The 20,431-nt window shown below is 55.2% G+C and overlaps 1 protein-coding gene across 1 annotated transcript in view; it reads right to left on the bottom strand.

The window, feature by feature from the left end:
• The window catches only part of COL2A1 (collagen type II alpha 1 chain), a 30,991-nt gene extending 10,895 nt beyond the window's left edge, over positions 1-20,096 (bottom strand). The window contains exons 1-29 of the mRNA XM_057557423.1: positions 19,958-20,096; positions 15,671-15,877; positions 14,142-14,158; positions 13,900-13,932; positions 13,766-13,798; positions 13,614-13,667; positions 13,348-13,449; positions 11,943-12,020; positions 11,266-11,310; positions 11,120-11,173; positions 10,477-10,530; positions 9,647-9,700; positions 9,216-9,269; positions 9,035-9,088; positions 8,719-8,763; positions 8,118-8,171; positions 5,610-5,654; positions 5,084-5,137; positions 3,551-3,649; positions 3,183-3,227; positions 2,992-3,090; positions 2,773-2,826; positions 2,314-2,421; positions 1,861-1,914; positions 1,682-1,780; positions 1,477-1,530; positions 929-1,027; positions 481-534; positions 51-104 (exon numbers count right to left, since the gene is read on the bottom strand). Of these exons, the coding sequence (XP_057413406.1) occupies positions 51-104; positions 481-534; positions 929-1,027; positions 1,477-1,530; positions 1,682-1,780; positions 1,861-1,914; positions 2,314-2,421; positions 2,773-2,826; positions 2,992-3,090; positions 3,183-3,227; positions 3,551-3,649; positions 5,084-5,137; positions 5,610-5,654; positions 8,118-8,171; positions 8,719-8,763; positions 9,035-9,088; positions 9,216-9,269; positions 9,647-9,700; positions 10,477-10,530; positions 11,120-11,173; positions 11,266-11,310; positions 11,943-12,020; positions 13,348-13,449; positions 13,614-13,667; positions 13,766-13,798; positions 13,900-13,932; positions 14,142-14,158; positions 15,671-15,877; positions 19,958-20,042 (1,941 nt within the window). The 5' untranslated portion in view covers positions 20,043-20,096. The remainder of the gene's footprint in view (positions 1-50; positions 105-480; positions 535-928; positions 1,028-1,476; positions 1,531-1,681; positions 1,781-1,860; positions 1,915-2,313; positions 2,422-2,772; positions 2,827-2,991; positions 3,091-3,182; positions 3,228-3,550; positions 3,650-5,083; positions 5,138-5,609; positions 5,655-8,117; positions 8,172-8,718; positions 8,764-9,034; positions 9,089-9,215; positions 9,270-9,646; positions 9,701-10,476; positions 10,531-11,119; positions 11,174-11,265; positions 11,311-11,942; positions 12,021-13,347; positions 13,450-13,613; positions 13,668-13,765; positions 13,799-13,899; positions 13,933-14,141; positions 14,159-15,670; positions 15,878-19,957) is intronic.
• Positions 20,097-20,431: the final 335 nt, after the last annotated feature.

The raw sequence follows: 20,431 nt of genomic DNA, 5'->3' as shown, positions 1-20,431 counted from the left end.
CACAAAGCTCCTGCCCACGGGCCACCTGGAGAGGCTGGGCAGGTACTTACAGCGGGTCCAGGGGGGCCTGCAGCTCCTGTCTCACCATCTTTGCCAGGGAGACCCTAGAGGGGAGAGAAAGGGGTGATGTAATGATACACTCTTCTTCAGTTCTACAGACCCCAGGACCAGGCGGGTGTACTATGTGGCCCAGAGTTTCTAGATGATCCCCCACCTGAACTCCATTTCCACACTTTCCCTTCCTGTCCTTCCCTGGCCCCCTTCTTCCCCTCAGTCCTTCTCAGCATGGTAGCCTCCTCCATGTCTCTGGGCTGCTGTCAGCCACCAGAAGTCTCCCCGTGCGGACTCGCAGAGCAGCATGGGCTCAGCCACAGGAATCCACACTGCCACCTAGGGGTCCCAGAAGCATGCCACAGGGATGCTCTCTCCTTGCGGGGGTCCAGCAAATGCTAAGGCGTGGGCAGTGGGGAGGGTACTTACTCTCAGACCAGGAGCACCAGGCAGTCCTTTCTCACCAGCTTTGCCAGGCTCACCCTGGAAGAAAGAGTGCAGGGCCGTAAGGTGGAGGGCTTTGGTGGGAGCGGGGGTATGGCCAGCTTGGGAGATTGGGGCTTGGGGTCACTGCCTCGTGGACAGCAAAGGCCAAAGCCAAGTATCAGCACCTCTCTTATGCTCAGAGGTGTGAACTGATAGCGCTGCCCCATGGATCAACGTCATGGCTGAGATGTCCCAAGGGCTCTAAAGAGCCCTGGGTTTCCCCCGATCACAGTCACTCCTACTGGGCGTGGAGGTCCAAGCTGCCCAGGGCACTCATGGATCCTGCCCATCATGGCCCTTGGGTTAACTCTATTCAGGGCCAGCCCTTTCCCCAGGGTCAGGGAGGTAGCGGCACCATATGGAAGGAAAGGAAGGGCAGGTGATTACTTACATTGGCACCTTTGGGGCCAGGGAAACCCATGACACCAGGCTGCCCACGAGTCCCCTGAGGACCTGGAGGTCCAGGGCGACCATCTTCACCAGGGGCTCCCTGAAAGAGAGGACACCATTCTCAGAACATGGACGCTCGACCACCTTTGTCCATCCAGTATCTACTAAGTGCCTACTGCGTAGCAGGCTCAGGGCTGGGCACTGGCCAGACATACAGCACATGGGATTGACCAAGTTCGCAAACAGAAGCCCACATCACACACAGGTCCCATCAGCGACAAGGCACTCCTTCGCTTATAAGTTTTGTCCCTGAAAGTGCACATCATGCTTTGTCTTCCGCCAACAGAAGGCCCGAATGCACAAGGCGGTGGCATTTTCAGAACTCACAGCCACTGCACAGGCCACACCTTGCCGTAGTATCTACCATCTGTCCCCCACCCCAATTCTCAAAATTCACGGGCTGCCCCTACCCAACTCCTGTCTCTTTTCCCATCTGCCTCCCCAAGGATTTCCCCAACCCCTCCCAGCGACCTCAGATGATGGACTTACAGAAGGACCAACTTTGCCTTGAGGACCAGCATCACCAGGGCGACCAGTGAGACCCTTTGTTTAGGAGAGAGAAGAGGATGGGTGTCAGGGCAGCCCCAGGACCTCCCAAACCTGGCAGCACAGGGGTGGAGGGACCAGGTGGGGCAGGGCATGAAGAGTCTGCTCAAAGTCGGAAGCCGAGGACAAAAGCAGCTCTGCTACTTACCCGGGCGCCAGGGAGGCCGGGTTCTCCAGGGCGGCCAGGGTCACCATTGGCTCCCTTGGGACCAGCAAGGCCACTGGGCCCTCGCTCTCCAGGGGCTCCCTACACAAGAGGAGGCAGGGGGTCAGCAGAAAGCCATTTGACCAGTGATGTGGGACCCCAGCCCCTGTGCCCCGACTCACCTTGGGACCTGCCAGACCATCCTGACCTGGGAACCCACGGTTGCCAGGAGGACCCTAGGAAGAAGTGGAGAGGAGAGGCTGTGAGTTAGAGTGGCCCCTGACCCAACCGTGGCTGCAGAGAGCCTTGCCAGACCCCAGGGGGTCCATCCCACGAACCCGCCAACCATAATTTCTGTGGCGCAGTAGCTACGGCCTGCAAGATTCTGAGAGATTAACTTCTTGGGCCTGTCCCAACCTTTCTGGGAAGGAGCTCCAACTATTTCATGCCATCCCGGGGTGGCGGGGAGAGACACAAAGAAGGAGAAGGTTCCCTATCCCCATGGTGGTGGGTGGAGAAAAGAGAAGTAGGACGTCTAGGAGGCCACAGACTCGGCAAAGACCCAGAGCCACAGGGACCGGACTTGCATCTCCAGGTCACACCCCAATGAGCGTGGGGACTCCTGGGCCACTTACTCTTTCTCCAGGGGGCCCAGCGGGCCCAGCACCTCCAGGCTCTCCACGGGACCCTCTTTTGCCTTCTTCACCAGCAGGACCGGGGGCTCCTTGGGGACCAGCAGGGCCCTGAGAACCAGCACAAAAGAGAAACGGGGTGAGTCTTCGCCAGGCCCTGGGGCGAGCACCGGCCTGGTGTGTGGAGGAAGTGGCTGTGACTATCGTTTCAGGGCTGGGGGACATGGGGAAGTGAGGCCACAAAGGATCAGCTGGGGGAGAGCAGAAGTGCCCCAGGGGGAAGAGAGAGAGTATACAGTTCCAACTGGTCAAGCTGGTCAGGCCAGCGATGGGAGCTGAAGCTGCAACAGCTTCTCAGCCTTGTCATATCTCGTCTCCGACACGGCCTGAGACGACCCGGATTAGGGGACAGAGCTCCTGCAGAGGTGGGCAGTGGGCCAGGGGTGGTGGCCAGATACTCACCGGTTCTCCCTTGGGGCCTTGTTCGCCTTTGAAGCCAGCAATACCAGGCTCACCCTTAACAAAGGAGAAAGGCAGGTTCTCACACTCGGTCCTCTCCACGGCCCTGTCCCTACCTCCCGAAACCCTTAAAGGCGGCCCACCAAAGGACATGGTGTGAGCGCAGGAAGGAGGGATGGCGGGTTTGACTCTGGGGTGCTTGGGGTTCATCCTGGATCTTACCGTTTGACCTTTCGGGCCCAGAGGACCAGTTGCACCTTGAGGGCCGGGTGGACCACGGGGCCCAGGGAAGCCGGGAGCACCAGCAATGCCAGGGGCACCCTATCAGCATGAGCAGAGAGAGAGGCATCAGGAGAGGGGGCAAGGAGGGACTGACCCCACCGGGAGGAGCCAAGTCCAAGGGCAGCACTCACAGCAGATCCTTTAGCTCCAGGAATTCCATCAGATCCAGGGTTACCCTGAAAAAGGAGACTGTCGTTATAAAATAAGCAGCGAAGAATAAACCCCAGCCATCTCCTAGCCCTCCAGGCCCCAGGTCCAGGGGCTGCAGCAGCAGCTGCCCATTCCAGGTAGGGCCCTGCTGGACATTTCAGGGGGAGGATAGGCGATGGAGGGAGACATGTCTCTAGAGATGGGTGGAAGGGGGTGGCTGGTGGCAGGCATTCAGCCAGAACAAAGGTTTCATGATTGAGACGCCACTTCCCTCATAGCTAAGCACAGAGTCAAGTGTGCCAAGGCCTCAGACCCCAGACCCTTCAGGCAAAAGAGAAGCTACACTTACAGAAGCACCAGCCGGCCCGGGGGACCCAGGAGTACCAGCTTCACCGCGAGGACCTTGGGCACCTTCAGGACCTCGAGCACCGGTGGGGCCAGCTTCACCCTGGGAAGAAATAGGGAGGGATGGAGTGAGGGCAAGTCAGGGGGACAGAGACCTCGTGGGCCAGCAACAGTTCAGGGCAAGCTGTACACACGCACCAAAGAGCTGAGTCCTGCTCCTGAGCACCTGGGTTCCCACGTGGGCTGCCTGGCTGAGCTCGCTGCCCTGATGACTTCCTACCCCACCCACTGTGCTCTCCATCTGCCCCCTGTACGGTGACCACCAAGAGCAAGCACACAGTTTCATGCTACAGCCTGGCATCGTGCTCGTCCCGTCAGCACCGTTCAGAAAAGCCCAAGCTGGGGGACCCTGCCGGCCCAGTGTCACGGGGATGATGGACAGATGGCCGAGATGGGCAGGCACCTCTACCTCCCCTTCCCTACCTATTTTCTCTTTTATTCAGGCTCTCAAACAGCTCAGCTCGGGGCACCACTTGGCTTGTATCTGGCTGATGTGTGACCCAGGCTCTGAGCCAAGCCTGTTTGAAGGGAGCCAGAAAGCCAGGGCAGAAGCAAGCTGGGTCCAGCACCCCAACACCACTTTTCCCAAAATGGCCTCTGCTTTTACTTTCATTTTTTCCTGAAAGTTACAACTGGCTGCGATCTAGGCTCTCTGGACAGCGGAGTCCCTGGGGAGGACGGATGACCTGGAGGGAGGGCAGAGCCTCCTCAGGTTTCTTCTCAGAACATTCTTGCTTTACTTCTGTAATTATTATTTTCTAAAGGTCAGGCCCCCTCACCTTCCGCTGTCCCTCTTCACAATGGGTCTCCTTCACCCGGCTCCTGGGGCCTCAGACACTGTCTGGTTGCCATGGAAACCCCCAGGAGGGAAAAAGCAACCTGATGCCAGTGACCGCATGGAGGCTCCTTATTCATCCCCTGGCGGGCACCAGGAGAGAATTCCCAGGGACACACGCGCATTGGAATCCCTCCTGGGCCACAGGGGCCTTTCCCTGAACTGGCTGGCCTCCCACTGGCCTCTGTTAATCCTTGGAAGAACTCTATTAACACGGCTTGGGAGAGCCAAGGCCCCCAGATGAAGCAGCGGCAAGAGGGAAGCGTGGAACCATCTCTGAGCCCACTTCCCTCCAACTCTCTTCCGGGTCTAAGTCGGCTGAGCTTTGCCTTCTTCCCTTTGGTTCCTGGTCTTCTGCTCCCTCCCAGGTCTCAGGTGTCTCCCCACCTTTTTCTGCCTTGCCCCACTCTGAAGCTGTAACTGTATCTCCAGCTTTTTATCATTCCATCTTACTTTCCCTTCCAGCTGGTGACTCTGCCAAGTGCCTGGCTTCTTCCTCGTTTCCGTGGAGAGCGGAGGTGGGGTGGGGCTGGGGGACACGCCTCCGAAGGGAAGGGGGCGGGGAAGGGGGGTCATCCATGGGGCAGTCAGCAAGGGCTACGGGGAAAGCGGGGTTCCTGACACAACGGGCAGGACACGCACCTTGGCACCAGGAGCACCGGGGAAGCCAGGACCGCCAGCAGGACCCACGGGACCCTGGAGGAAGCAAGTGGATGGAGAGGTGAATGCTGATTCGGGGCAGACTCTCTCCAGCCTCCAGAGTGAGAACCCCCCCCGCAACGCCTCACATGCCGTCCCACCTTTGTACCGATATTGCCCTACATCCATTGTGGCCGAAAGTCCCTGGGTGAAAACTGTCCCCACTGCCAGTGTCCCCAAGCCTGGCTTCACAAGGCAAAGCAAGTTTCTGACTAAATACATGGTGAGAAGCAGGTGATTCTTTCACCTCCCTCTCTATCCCTCCTCAAGAAAACTACCGAAAGCGTGGCTGAGAAAAATGACCCGCTGCTTCAAAGCTTGTTCAACATGCTCTTGCAGCAATGAAAAATTATTTCTCCTCCTTTCCAGTAGAAGCCAGAGCATGGCCTGGGTACTGAGTAAACACTGCAACTTCATTGGGCGGCTGACTGGGACGCAGGTAGACCTGCCGGGGCTAAAGCGAACTTACCGGAGGCCCTGCGGGGCCGGGTTGGCCATCGTTGCCCCGAGCACCCTGCGAGCGAGAAGGAAGCAGCCACCGTCAGAGGCGCGCACACATCCAGTCCCTCCCTGCCTCAGCCCTCCCCCATGGTGGTACCCCAGGGCTGAGTAGGAGGCTGGCAGGTCCTCCAAGGCGGCTGGGAGAACCGGGAGGGCAGTGGGCTTGTTCTCAGCTTAACAAAGCCTGGGTAATTTTCCAGCTATTTCATCATTTCTTAAACTTCCGTTTAGACCCCAAGTATTCCTAACTCCAAGGCCGAGTCATCATTTAAAGATTCGGTGAACTGGGCCAAAGGAGAATGAAACAGAAGCATCAACCCTGACTCAGTGCTTCCTGCCTGTCACAGCAGGAAGCCCTCTCGGGACTCGGGTAACCTCCCTGGTTGAGGCTTGGTTAACTCCAGGATCTGCGCCCCACCATCCTCCAACCCATAAAACCACCTGCTTCTATGGAAAACAGAGAAGCTGCAGGACATCTGCCAGCAGCCCAGGAAGAAGCTCTGTGATGGGGACAGGGCACCGGGCACAGCCCGGGGACCACATCTGCCCCAAGACTTCCTTCACAGAAAGGCAAGGCTGCCGGCGTTTCCTCTACAGGCCTTGCCCTTTGAGGGTTTTCTCCTGGGTTTGTGGTGAGCACCCCTAGTGCCTCTCTCAAGGCCCCTCAAGGCCCAGGGGACCGTTAGGCTAGGTGGAGCTGGGCCTGGCACCTGGTCCTTGGAGGACCTCGGCTGAGCCCCGTCTGCCTGCCTCTGCCTCTCCTCGGAAGCTGACGAAGGATGCTTTACGGGGAGCTCCTGTTTTAAAGAAGACTCAAATCTTCCTCCTGGCTATGGTCCATTTCTCCTGAGACTCTCCCCGTTGGCATTAAACAGGGAAGCAAGAGAAGACTTAACAGAAGAAAATGTCACAGGGAACATAAAGCCTCAGCACTGGCCAGAGCCCCTTCTGGACTAGCCTGGCCGCTTTGTGAAGCACCCACCCTCCAGGGGTCAGCCAGAGGAGAGGCCTGGGCTGGCCGTGAGTGAGGGGAGCTGCAGTGCTGCCCGAGAGGCTAGAGCTGAGCGGGCATCCAGGGCTCCTCCTGCAGCAAGGCTGGGGAGTGGGCACCGTCTGGCCCAAGGTGGGGGGCACGTGACCACAGCAGGCAGAGGCCAACCCAGCCCAGCCCCTGACGAGGCCTTGAACCCCGGCCTGCGCTTGGAACTACGTGACGCTGTCAATCTTCGATGCCTAATCCTGTGCACACCCTGCCAGCCTGACTACCACGGGGACAGGAGTCAGCGAGGAGGAGCGAGAAGCAGGGTCTACTGTGCCCGGGAAGGAGGGAAAACAGGGATGCAGCTCATCTGTGCCCCTCACGGAGTGTGGCCACCATGGGCCCCACAGGCCAGGTCTTGACAACCTGCCGAAATCGCAGTGTTTCTCGGCAGGTCCAGCGCTCTCTAATCCCCTCACACAAAGCGACCCGGGAACAAGCCACTTCAACAGCTCTGGCTGACAAATGGGGGTCGAGGCTGCTTGGTATTTCACTGACCTGCTTTTGAGGGAAATTTCTGCCAAAACAGATACATTATCTGGAAAGCAGTAAAACCGAGTGAAGCTGATTTACTTTGGCCGGTCCTGCAAGGACCCGTGAGGAGGGGCCTCAGAGCTTGGGTGGCTGGGTGTGAAATCAACAAGAGAGCATAATCTTTCTTAAACACAGCTTTCATCGCATCACTCGCCTGACCAGGCGCCCACAAGGGCTCTCGATTGCTAAGGGATCAGAGCTAAACACCTGCACCCTCCACCATGGCAAATCCCCATGCTCTTAACTTCCCCCCTTAACAAGAGGCCACCAGAGTCTGAGGCTGCAAAGCATAGTTTGTCTTAAGTTATTTAACCGTTTGGTGCCTCGGTTTCTTCTCCTCTAAAATGGGGAGGACAACAGAATCTACCTCACAGGATATGAGGGAAGATTGGATGAGACTAAGCATCTCAGGTATTAAACAGAGGGAGTGTCCGTGAAGTGGTGGCCACTGGTGTTATCATAGTGTCACCAGCAGTGCACCAATGTCAAGTATGTGAGCTGACCCTGGACTGTTAGTACTTTTCTAGGGCAGCATCTGAGCAACCAGAAAGAACAAAAAGGAGCACAGTACTCTAGCCAGTTAAAGTTTGTCCAAAAATTCGAACGGGATTGACAGGGAGCAGGTGGGGCTGTTGAGGGGATTACCTGAATAATCGAGGCTGGTTAAGGATACTCCTGCCCTTACCAACCAGCCCTCCCGTGGCCCACTCCCAGTCCTCCGACTGCAGACCCAGCCTGGGAATTTGTGACGGGCACGCTAGAGTGAATCCTCACGGGAGGATGGTACTCTCTACACCTCGCAGGGTTGTTTTGAGGGTCAGGCAGAATAACCCTACATGCAAGTGCCTCGTAAACTTGAAAATGCTGGACAAATGGTGGCTCTTGGTCTTGTCAATTACTCACCGCGGCGCCAGCAGGGCCGGACCGTCCTCTCTCACCAGGCAGGCCACGGGGACCCTGGAACACACACCAGGACAGCACAAGCGTGAGCTGACTCAGGGACACTCTGCACCATCACTTAACCTGCAGGCCCTTCCTGGACACCTGAGGGGAGGGAGCGTGCAATGCCCAGGAGGCAAAGGTGTGGATGCCCCTGACCTCACCTTCCTGATTCAGGACGCTCCTATCACACCAAAGGTTCTCCTGCCATGGCAGAGCACACAGGTGCGCCTGTTGTTACCTACTGGGAGCCCTGTTCGAGGTACATCTTGCTTCTTGCAATAGATGAGCTCCCCCAAATGTTGAAAATAAACGAAATTTGTAAAAATTGAAGCACACCTCAAGTGTGCTAACAGGGCTATTTCAAGGAAATGTTGGTGAAACCTTGACCAAATCATCTACTTGATACATTTTGCCTTTTGCTCATAATCAGATCAATCTACAAAATTGAGTATCTACTTTGCATAAAGGGAGCCGTGGCATTTACTGTGAAGCCACCTGCCAGGCTTCGGAAGGTATCTGAAGAGCATCTGGAGAGGCGCTCCCGGGGGGCGCTCGTACTCACCATTGGGCCTGGAGAACCGTTCTCTCCTGGGGAACCACTCTCACCCTGGAACAAAGAGGCAGAGGGTCAGTGGCTGGGACCCCAGACAACTCCCATGGAGGAAGCCGAAAGCTCTGGTCATCTCAGCTAGTACTGACACCCCCAAACTTTAGTTCTGTGAGGGACAATTCCCAGAGCTCTCCAGAACTGCCGTTCGTACATTAGGATGTAGGACTGGTTGTCCTAACCCAAGCCGTTCAGACGTCCTAACTCCACTGAGCTCAGTAGCATCTCCTCATCGTCCGTCCCCCATCCTCGTGTGCTTCTTGGTCCTTACCTTCACACCTGGAGCACCAGCTTCTCCCTTAGCACCATCTAGACCTGGGTAACCCTACGGGACAAGAGAAGACATCCAATCGCACTTCTGGGGAAGCCAAATAGGAATATTCATGTCCTCAAAAGCTTTTTTCTCCCTTGGTCAATCCCTTCCTTCCAACGCCCTCACCCACGATACTTACTCTGTGACCTTTGACACCAGGAAGGCCTGGGGTTCCTGGGAAGCCGCGAGCACCCTGCAATCCAAAGAAGAGATTCTCAGGGCACCGAGCAGAACCGGGTCAAGACTGTCCTGGGCTGCTACAGAGCCCTCAGAGCCAGGGAGTAGTGGAAGCCCAGCACGGGGACCATCTTTCAGTCAATCCCAGAATCCCTTTCACTGTGCCTCACCCCATCTTATGCAAAGTGGGTATGAACAACTGCCAGCCTCCCAGGTCCCATGCTAGGATCAGAGACATGGTCATCAGCATGAAGGTGTGATGTACGTGGAGAGTGCTGGAATTTTAGGAGTGAGCTAACGGACCTGGATGAGCTGGGCGGGAGGCCACTGCCTTGGCTGCAAGGAGGGAGACTCTGGGAATGATGTTGGAGGCTGGGGAAGGTGGGGCTTTACCTGAGGGCCAGGAAGGCCTCTCTCGCCAGGTTTTCCAGCCTTTCCAGCTTCACCCTGAAGGGAGAGAGATGAACCTCAGCTTCCTCAGAAGACACGTTAGCACAGCTGGCATACTCCGGAGCACCGTCTCTCCTCCCAGCCCACCGTGCCTTTGCCCACCTGCTTCCTCGTCTCCACCACCCTCCTTCAGGTCCCAGACTTCCCCGAATGCCATCCCTGGGTCACCACGTCTTCTCTCACACAGCTGCCTGTGCCCTGGGCAAGCTCCTCCGTCCCCAACCCCACGGCCTCAAGCCTCTCCTGGTGGGCTCCCTGTCTCCTCTCATAGGCCCTGCTGACTGGCCTAGGGCCCCCTAACCTCAGAGACTTTCACTGCCTAATGGGATTCACGAGTGCCAACTCTTGTCTCTTCCCTTCGTTTGCATCCCTTGCAGACATCCTGACTCAGGCTGAGCTTTTCCTAACTCATTTACAATTAAGATAATGTTGGGCTGTTGAGTGTTTCTTTGTTTTTCCTTCTCTACATCTTTCCCCTTGTGTTTTCCCTCTCCCTTCTCTCACTTCTCAATTTCCCTTCCAGGAGTTAATGATGTTTTAATTATTTCCCTTCCCAGTGGGTCCAAAGCAGTCCCCAAGGCAACTGCAAGCTAAGTTGCCAGTGGAAATGTGGACAGTAGGCGGAGTCCGAGTCTCCAACAGACCAGCTCTGCCCCTCAGGTTGCCTCCCCCTTGGGTCAAGCCGAGGGTGCATCTGTATCACTGCCCAGCACCCCCTCTCTGGGCCCTTTCAAGTGAGGCGGCCACTTGTTTGACTCCTCAGGTGTACTCACATCATCACCAGGTTTTCCAGGGGGGCCAGAAGGACCGCGGGGACCCATGGGACCCTACGAACGAAATAAGAGAGTTTAAGAGATGGTTGGAGGGGGAAGACACCTAATCCGTGGACAAAATTTGGGGATTGTAGCTTTTGGAAGCTAGGTCCTCTATAAGGAAAAAATGATGGAAGAACCCTGGGACTTCCCTGGCAGTCCAGTGGTTCAGACTCCATGCTTCCAACGCAGGGGTTGCGGCTTCGCTCCCTGGTCGGGGAACTAAGATCCCGCATGCGGGCATGCCGCGTGGCTTGGCCAAAAAATTCAATTACACTCCAATTAAAAAAAAAAAAAAAAAAGATGGAAGAACCCACTTTGTGCTGAGAGAGAGCAGAGGCACAGAGCAGATCATAGTGGGAGGCAGTGGACAGCACAGGCTAGGGGTGACCCAGAAAAAGGACTGAGATGACAGAGCCCTGGGTGGTTCTTGCCACATCTGGCTCTCTGTTCCCCCAGAGCTAAGAGGGGACATCTGGGTTTCCTTTGAGCCCTCCACCATGGAAAGTGCTGGGCAGAGCCTGGGAGGCGACGGGATCGGGGTCGGAGTGGTACATCATTGGAAGCTCCCCCCCAGGAGGGCAGGGCCCACGGAGGTACTCACAGCAACGCCGGGTTCCCCAGGTTCACCAGGGTTGCCTTGAAATCCTTGAGGTCCCTAAAAAGTAAAGTGAGGACACCAGGTTGGCCCTCCGCAAACTGACATCAGAGAGCTTGAAAGCATCTGTGTCTCCACCTTCCAGTACTTACGGGAGCACCAGCAGGGCCTGGAGGTCCCCGAGGTCCCATGGGGCCCTGCATTGGAACAGAAAATGAGGAGCTTTACTGGAAATGCTTCACCCACAGCCTCCAGGGTGCCACCTCCTCCCAGCCAACAGCCCAGACAAAGGACAAGGAGTTACTCTGTGAGCAGGGGGCCTGCAGTAGCTGCTCCCTCTCATTTCCCACTCCCCTCGCAACAATCTATTTTTATTTATAGGTACCACTTGGACAGAGAAGCTGGCCTTGCTTTCCCCTGGACAGCAGCCATGTTTACTAAAGTCTGAGTTTCATTTAGCATGTGCCAAGTGGGAGCTGCAGGGCTGAGATTTCCTGCTGGAAGTCTTGTGGATGCTGGAGAACAGTGGCTGCTGTCTGCATTCTTCAGTTCTCATTCCAAGAGCAATAGCAACTGGCCTTCTGACAGATCAGCCTATATGCCTCTCTCCATCCTCATTCTTCTTAGTCACTCCAGCGCATCATTAAAACTGGCATCCATCGCCGTAAAAACCCAAATGCTTTGAGCTAGCTAAATGGGAGGTTACGTAACTGTTGGGGAAGAGCTGCTCTAAGCAATTACCTGTAAAGTGAGGTTGTCAGAGTCCCTGGCCCTGCTAAGGGCCACCTCCTGCCATTTTGGCTGCAAAGAACTGGTGTTTTTTTCTTACCATTGGTCCCTGCATTACTCCCAACTGGGCTCCACCAGCCTTCTCATCAAATCCTCCAGCCATCTGAGCAGCAAAGTTCTGCAAATAAACCCAACAACATTAAAAGCTTGAGAGGGGGCTTCCCTGGTGGTGCAGTGGTTGAGAATCTGCCTGCCAATGCAGGGGACACGGGTTCAAGCCCTGGTCTGGGAAGATCCCACATGCCACGGAGCAACTAGGCCCGTGAGCCACAATTACTGAGCCTGCGCGTTTGGAGCCTGTGCTCCGCAACAAGAGAGGCCGCGATAGTGAAAGGCCTGCGCACCGCGATGAAGAGTGGCCCCCACTTGCCGCAACTAGAGAAAGCCCTCGCACAGAAACGAAGACCCAACACAGCCAGAAAGAAAGAAAGAAAGAAAGAAAGAAAGAAAGAAAGAGAGAAAGAAAGAAATTAAAAAAAAAAAAGTTTGAGAGGCCCTGTGCTTTTCCTACTTGGCTAGGTAAGCTATATCTGAATAGAAAATACTCTATTTAGATAAATTCCAATTGTTGGAGACTAACCTAGCATTGATCTGAATTACTAATGATTCCTGAAAAATAGTTTTGGAAATGGGTTATTAGATGACAGTGGCATAGTCATTTCCCTGGGAGATGAAGTGTTATTTGGGAGAGTATCCATTACTTGCATTTCATTTTATAAGTTTTTTTAAAAAATTCTAAAATATTAAATACATTATTTAACATAAATTGAGAAATATAACTAAAAATATCACTTTTAAAGTTTCTTTTTTTCTTTTCCAAGACTTTAATGCCCAGCAAAAGGCTAAACTGAACAGTCTTGAAATATTTTAGCAGGGAATGTAGTAGGCATCTATGAGCCATTCAAGTTTAAAAATTTAAATCACAGCAAACATCAAAATGGCAAACCTGCAAAAACTGGGCAATAATATAATTTGTTGATTGGTTTGATTCCAAAAATGACTTTAGCCACACACCTTCACTCACTGGGGCTCTTTCATGAGAATAAATAATTGCTTGGAATGTACTTGGCAAAGATGAAGATTCAATGTCTTCCAAGGACAGCGGTCACTCTTCCTCCAGGGAACTACAAGTGCCCAGCCATCCTCTCCCCTAAGCCCCACTACCACTCCCAAGAATCAGCCACACAGTACAGACGCCAGGAAGCCAGGTAACTGAAGACTTGCTTTGCAGAAACCCAATGAGTGAAAAAAGTCATCCCTTAGCGCCACAGTCTCACGCCTACTATGTGATTCCACTAAATTATAGGCCTGGGGGAGAAGCCCATGGACAGGCTGTGTACACACTGCTGGCAGACCTGGGAGCCAGCCAGGTGAGTGCGACTAGCAATTTAGAAGCCACGCTTCTGGAGGGACAGCCTGAAGGAAGGGGACATAAGGATACTTACTCCACCAAGACCAGGGGGGCCAGGCGGGCCAGGAGGGCCAGGGGGGCCAGGGTTTCCAGGGGTCCCAGGCTCTCCATCTCTGCCACGAGGTCCAGGAGCACCCTTGGCAGAAAGAGAAAAAGGCCCCAATGAGAAGCAGTGTTTATGCGAGAAACATCTGTCTACAGGCTGCCCTTGAGAAGGTAGGTAGTCAGCCATTTGGGGAGGGGGAGCTTAGAGAACCTTGGGAGTCCACAAGGGTCAGACAGCATTGTTTCTCTACTCACTTTTTCACCTTTGTCACCACGATCACCTCTGGGTCCTTGTTCACCTGCAGGTCCCTGAAAATGAAGAAAATATTGAGATGACAGCAAGACCAGGGGCCTGCAGTTCAGTAACTCAAGGAAGACACGGAGGAAGGGGTTTCTCCCTTTCTTACCTGAGGCCCAGGAGGTCCTTTGGGTCCTACAATCTGTGATAGAGAGACCCACAGGACGGCAAGTTAGAGGGAACCTCAAGGAAATGACCCAGTGAGAGCAGTAGATGCAACATGGGAGTATAATGCGTACTTACATCCTTGATGTCTCCAGGTTCTCCTTTCTGTCCCTGAAACATGAAACACTGTCAGGATTGAGACAAGCAAGCCCACCAAGCCCCAAGCACAAAACCTCGCCCAGGAGCCCTTGCATGGAGATGCCCTCTGAAACAGATCCCTGTTGATGTCTAAAGACCACAGGCTGAATGAGCATAGCACTGCTTCTAAAGAAGGAAATATAAAGGCAAATGAAAGAGCAAAAAACAACAGAAATCCTCACCTTTGGTCCTGGTTGCCCTGCAAATGGAAAAAATAGAGAAGGAAAATGTAAGATTCATGAGATGGGTACGTACAACTTCTTGTCGCTTAGACACTCTTTAACGGATCAAACAAAAAAGGGACACAACCAGGGAAGGAGGCAGCTTCCTGTTACTCCACTGAACCCCTCTGTTGGGGTGTTAGGGTCACTGGGGTCCTGGAGTTGCTGAGATCCCATGAGGAATGGAGATGATCCAGACTTTGTTATTCAAAAGGCAGTCAGCATGCACAAGAATGGAGCAGGGGTGGTACAAAGAGAAAATGAAGAATTCAAGATCTAATCAGCCGCCAAGAAAGAAAGCAGCCTAAACTTAGAAACTGAGAGGTTCAGTCTCTTCTCTTCCTCACAGGGTAAGAAGCCCCTCCGTAGCCCAAGCGCCACCGCCCACCAACCTCCTCCACTCCAGAAGAAGAGTTAGGTAGTTGGAAAGGTCTTACATTCAAGCTGGATCTCCGTGAAGCAAGCACAAAAAAACAGCAGAGCATAGGAGTTACAGAGGGCATTGGAGCCAGTGCCACCCCGAGTCAATAACCCCTTCCCCCTTTGTAGCAGTGAAGTAGTAAAGGTGATCAACGCTTCACTCACACAGGCCCCCTCAGAAATGATCTGGGAATCTGGACCATCAAAGCAGCTTCCCCAAGCAGCTTTCCAGGGTGGGTGAAGTGTTAAGGAAAGGCAACTGCTCGCTTCCCTTTCAATTGTCTTCTCTACTTGAGCAGGAGGGGAAAAGTGAGGGCCACCCAAGAGGCCTAGATGTGTGTCCCCAGCCACCGTACAGGGAGATAGGGCATGTGTTCCAGAGCTGAGGAGGGGTCACCTGAACACCCACCAGCCCTGGCTCCAGCTGGGAGTTAACAACCCACCAGAGTGCAGGCACACGGGGCTCTGTCCCAGCCCCATCTCCGCCCTTCACCACTAGAACTCCCAGACCCCAGCTCCTCCTTCTCCTAGGAACTTGCTTCTTAACTGGCAGTCAACGCCAACAGAGGCAAAACCAAAAGGAAACTGCCACCAGTGTTCCATATTTCAAGAAGGGGGCCTGCCCTCTCTGTCTGCCCGCTGGCCAGCAGAGCTCGCTCCACACCGAAGACCATACATTTGAGGCCTTCTACAGAGAAGCCAAGGTGTGGGTACTGGAGGAGGAGTTAGTCTGTGGTTTGGCCGGAAGGAGCACTGGATCTCCACGGTGGCTCTAGGCATCTGCAGAGGTGATTCCAGTGAGGATACCTGTGTGGAATCACCTCTGTCCTCCATGTCTTAGAAGCGTATTGTTTGGAGGTGCTGGGTGAGGAAGGACCCCTCTAGTGTGTCAGGCTCACTCAGTGTCAACCTGCAAGCGAGAAATGGCCTTTCCTTTCAGCCTCAGCTGCTGGGGTCCCATGGATAACCAGCCCCTCCGCTTCGCGGAGATGACCGGCATCCATGGCAGGGCATTTGCTGCCCCTGCAAGTAATTTATTTATGTGGAACAGGAAATAAATAAATTACGACCACTGGCAGTGGTGAGGTCAGTTGAGCAGATGGGGCAGCACTCTCCGAAGGGGGTCTCGGGGCTGAGGCAGTCTTTCATGTCTTCACAGATTATGTCGTCGCAGAGGACAGTCCCAGTGTCACAGACACAGATCCGGCAGGGCTCGGGCTTCCACACATCCTTATCGTTATACCTCTGCCCGTCCTGCACACAGCTGCCAGCCTTCTCTGCACCGGGGGTGGGGCAGGGGAAGCAGACAGCCAAGGGAAGGAGGGGGTGAGGAGCCAGAAGAGAAAAAGAGAAAGAGGTTGCAAGTCAACTTGACATAATTCAAATGCTGAAGAAGGTGGGCTCGGGCCACTCGAACACAGAGAACTTGAAAATTATTTTTCTAAGACATCATTCATTCTTCCATGGAGTCAACAAACATTTATTGTGTGCCTTGCACTCTGCTGTCTATTCACCAGTGAAAATCCTGACCCAGCAGGGAAGGCGAGGGGGACTGACTATGCCGTACTGTCTTCATGCATCTAGCAAGGGGTGGGGGGGGGCCCTGATGATGTGGAGGTCAGGGGCAACTGAGAGTGGGAGCAGGAGGACAGGAGCCTTTGAATGGGAACTCAGGACTGTACAGACAGAGGGGAGGGGGACATGGAGAGATGCCCCCACCTGCCCACCCCCAGCACGGGAGCAGAGGCCTTCTTTTTCCTGCCTTCCTCTAGGAATTATGGGATTTGCTAAATACAACTGACAGCTAAAATTTAGAAGGCATGCAGAAAATTCTACCCACAAAAATCAGACTCTGCAAAGAGCCAGGCTCCAGAAGTGATACATGGGGGTGGGGTGTGTGTGAAAGGAGGAACTGTTACAAATTAGGATCTTGTTCCATTCTTTACATCATATTAGGATTAGGACCGATTGGGGGAGGGGCATAGGCCCAGTTAAACAATACACCTGGGACCCAAGGGTATAACAAAATGCCCTGGGAGGCAAGCAGGGCCAAAGAACCCCGCCCCGCTGCCGGTGCTGACCTCCAGCTGTAGCCCTCTCTGGAGAGACCCTGCTTGCATCTGAAGACAACAGCCCAATTTGAGGAAGGGTGTGTGTGATGGGGGGCTTTGAATGCCTGGTCCGGGCTAAGATTAGCCAGTCCAGGCCTGGCCTCCTCCAGGAACGCAGACCAAGAACGGCATGCACTAGTCCCTCTCCACAAGCGGCCTGCCTTCCGGAATCCACCCTGCAAACGAAGCCTGTGCTGACAAGAGCGCTCCGGAGAGCGCCAAGCGCGGCAGAGCCCGCGCCACGTGCCGGGGAGCGCCCGGTGCTGTTTTTCTCATCAAAATCCCCAAAGCCCTGGCGACTGCGGGGGTTGAATAATAGGAAAGGGCCACAAACCAGGTGGGCGGAGAGAGAAACGGCCCGCCCCGTGCTCTTTAAGGAGACTGAAAGATAAATCTTTCTTTCTGTCTTTTTTTTTTTTTTCCACTAGAAAAACTCCACCCAGCCTTTAGGCGAGATCATCACGGGGAGGGGAGGGGGGAGAGGGGGAGCCTAGGGTATATACAGTTGTTGTCCGGGCACGCGCACCGCTATAAATAGGTGGAGCTGTAGAAAGCGAGCGGCCGGGGACCGACTGAGGAAGAACCCCCCCCTCACCCAAGAGGGGCCGTGGGGGAAGAGAGTAAAGTGCTGGGAGAGCGGGGTGCGCCCTGAAGGCGTATCAGATTTCCCTCGGAAGGGTGGCCGGGGATGAGCGGGAGCAGGGGCGGGGCCGGCAGCGCTGGGCGTGAGAGCCGTCGGGTGACTCTTTGTGGCTGCGGCTCTGGACACGGCTCGCGCACAGACACTGGGGGGGGGGGGGTGAAAAGTGGGATTAAATGACTGCCCCAGAAAGGAGCCAGCGCCGTAACCGGATCCCCTAGGTGTGGACGGAGGAGCCCAGCGCCACCATAATTGCTGTTCGAAACGGCTGCCGATAGCATCCCGGCGCGCCTGATCGGGTTCCCTTCATTACCGCAGCGCCACATAAGTGATTCTTTGTAGCAGGCCAATTAAAAAGTTACCTCTTTCGGGGAACTGTTTTGCTTCGCAGCCGCTTTGCGCAGGGCTGGAGCCCAGGAGGTGGCGGCGGGGCGGGCGGGCACAGGGGAGCATTGTGGGAGAGGGGGTCGGGGAGTCCTGGGGAACCCACCGGACCTCGTCTCTCATGAATGCGGCTTTTCTCGAGTGCACACAGAGACCGATTCACAGGTCTCCGCAAGGAACCAGTTTAAATAAATACGGGCAGCGTTTCAGCCCCATCTGGAAGCCATCGCTGCCAATCTCCCAACGCAAACAAGCCTCACAATGGAGGATTGAGGTCTCTCCCCTGAGCCGAGGGGCACATTCAGAGGCGAGGGCTGTGAAATGCAGATGTGGGTCAAAGACGCCGCAGCCAATAAGTTTCTCAAACTTGTGGAAAGATGGGGAGGAGGGGCGTGCCAGAGTTCTAGGTTTCTGACATTCCTGATGTCCACGCAGACTGCGTCTTTCCCCACGTCACGTCTTTGGGTCCGCTGACCCAGGGGAGGGGGGTACGGAGCCGGGATGCGCCAGGGCGCAAAGTCAGCGGCTCCAAAGCACTCCCCCTGGGGAGGAGGAGGAACGACTGGAAGATTTGGGCCCAAGAAACTGTGGAATTCACTACCTCCTAGGAAGGCTGCTGCGCTGAGAACGCTCTGCCACTTAAGTGAGTGCCTCTGATACCAGATGGAGAATTGGGGAATTATTTTAGAGTCACCTAGCTAATTCCACTGCGCACTGAGGCAGAGGTCAGTCAAGAAGACAATTTTGTGAGTGTGTACATGCAAATTTAGGACAAATATATAGTCAGTCCGAGCTGGGGCCACTTATAGACGCACCGTATTCCAACAAGTACCTGGGAGCAGGCCTCCAGCTTAGTGCACCATCCGACCGCCTGGCCAAAATCTCCTGCCCGGGGCTCCTTGCAGCTGCACCGCGGGCCCCAGTCCTGACCCTGTCCCGGTCAACCACCCTAATGAACGGAAAGTCCTTCTGGGTCCGCAGCCTTCTAAACTGTGTCTGGAGATAGCCTAGTGGCAGACGAGACTGCAGACAGCCTCGTCGGCAGACGGACTTTGATTTCCATTACTTCCCCCGCCAAAAAATTTCCCCTGCGATTGATTTACAATCTGTAACATACAAAGACAGGGCTGGAATCCCAGCCGTCGGAAACGTGCCCAAACACGTGGAAAAAAAAATAACTTCTCTACCTAATACACTTTCCAGGCTTCATTTGTCCTAAATATAATCCCAGGCAGTGGGACTTCACCAAAGGAGGCGATGGAAAGGTGCGGTTCGAATCGCCTTTGGACCAGACTGTAAAACTGCCATCTCTAACTATATTCGGTTGAAATTGTTATAGCAATCGACCAACCGTGTCTCCCTCCTCTGCTACACACACACACACACAGACACACACACACACCTGGCAGAGCCTCGGTTAGTTCCAGAAACTTTCAGAAAAGTAACTCATTGTAGTACCTGGGCGGGTGGGGGGGAGTGTTAGGGGGGAAGACGGCGGGGAGGGGGCGCTATTTTCCTGGGCGTTTGAAAAGCACGGTCTGGTTGGAATGTTATCGCCTTTCAGATGGCCTCTCCTACGGGAAGTTTCTGTATGCTTTAGAGGCAAGGGGAAAGCCGAGATGCGAGAGGGCTGCACTTTGCTCCTGGGCCAGCCGTGAGGGGGAGGAAACCCGCGAGAGGCGCTGAGGTCTCAGAGTGTCTCTCCGAAGCCCTTCTTTGTGGCCTCGGATTTCAGCCCACCAGTTTCAGAGCATCTCCTTTGTCTAACTTCCTTTTGAACCCCCAGGCACCAACCCCTGGACACTACTGGGCCGTCAACCCCTTGGCGCTTGCTCGCTCCTTTGCTCGCGCTCTTTCTCTCCTACTTTTCCTAAGCTCGATGGGCCGCAACCTGTTTTACTGAACTCTGAGTGCTTCGGGAAGCCAAGTTGTGTGCGTGTGCGCCTAATTATCAAAGCTGGTGGGAATGAGCGCGCTTAAAATCCGTGCGCAAACCTCGGACCCGACGCTTTGCTTGTTTAGTATTCCTTTGCAACGCAGGGACCTGCAAATGCCTCCAACCACGACCGGCACGGAGGACGCTCGGACTGAGCCCCTGACTTGCAGAACTCCGCTCGATGAGCTTCTGCGCATCCGCAGGCTCCAGAGCGCGAGAGGGCCAGGGAAGAGGATGCGGAGGGACGGCACAGAAGGGTGGCAGGCAGGGGCTGTGGGCAACTTACGGACATCCTGGCCGTGACACCGAAGGACAGCGGCGACGAGCAGCGTCAGCAGCACCAGCGTCTGGGGAGCCCCGAGGCGGATCATGGCTCACCGCGGGGCCTGGCGGAGCCGGGCCCGGGCGGAGCGCAGCGAGGCGGCAGGAGCACGGTGTAGGTCCGGGTCTCTACCGCGCCCTCATGCAGGAGGCCCTCGGAGCAGGAGGAGGAGGCAGGAGACCCGGCAGCCCAGCAGCGCTCTGCGTCTTCTCTGCGCCGCGGCGCCCGTTATATGCGCCCGGCCCTACTCGAGGCTGGAGAACTCGCCCAAACCGCGGGCCGCCCCCGGCCTCCCGCAGGGTTGTAACCTGAGACCCCGCCCCCGAAGCCCGCCCGGGCCCAGCCAGAGCCCGCACCTGCCCGGGCCGGAGCCCCCTCTCCTCTAGCCCTGCTTCCCGCCCCCCACCCCTAGTGTGCCGAGTGGCCTGATCGGGCGGG

The sequence above is a fragment of the Balaenoptera acutorostrata genome, chromosome 11 (genome assembly GCF_949987535.1).
Source record: "Balaenoptera acutorostrata chromosome 11, mBalAcu1.1, whole genome shotgun sequence".
NCBI lineage: Eukaryota > Metazoa > Chordata > Mammalia > Artiodactyla > Balaenopteridae > Balaenoptera > Balaenoptera acutorostrata.
Note: the sequence above shows the minus strand (reverse complement) of the source record. Positions and strands in the feature narration are given on the sequence as shown.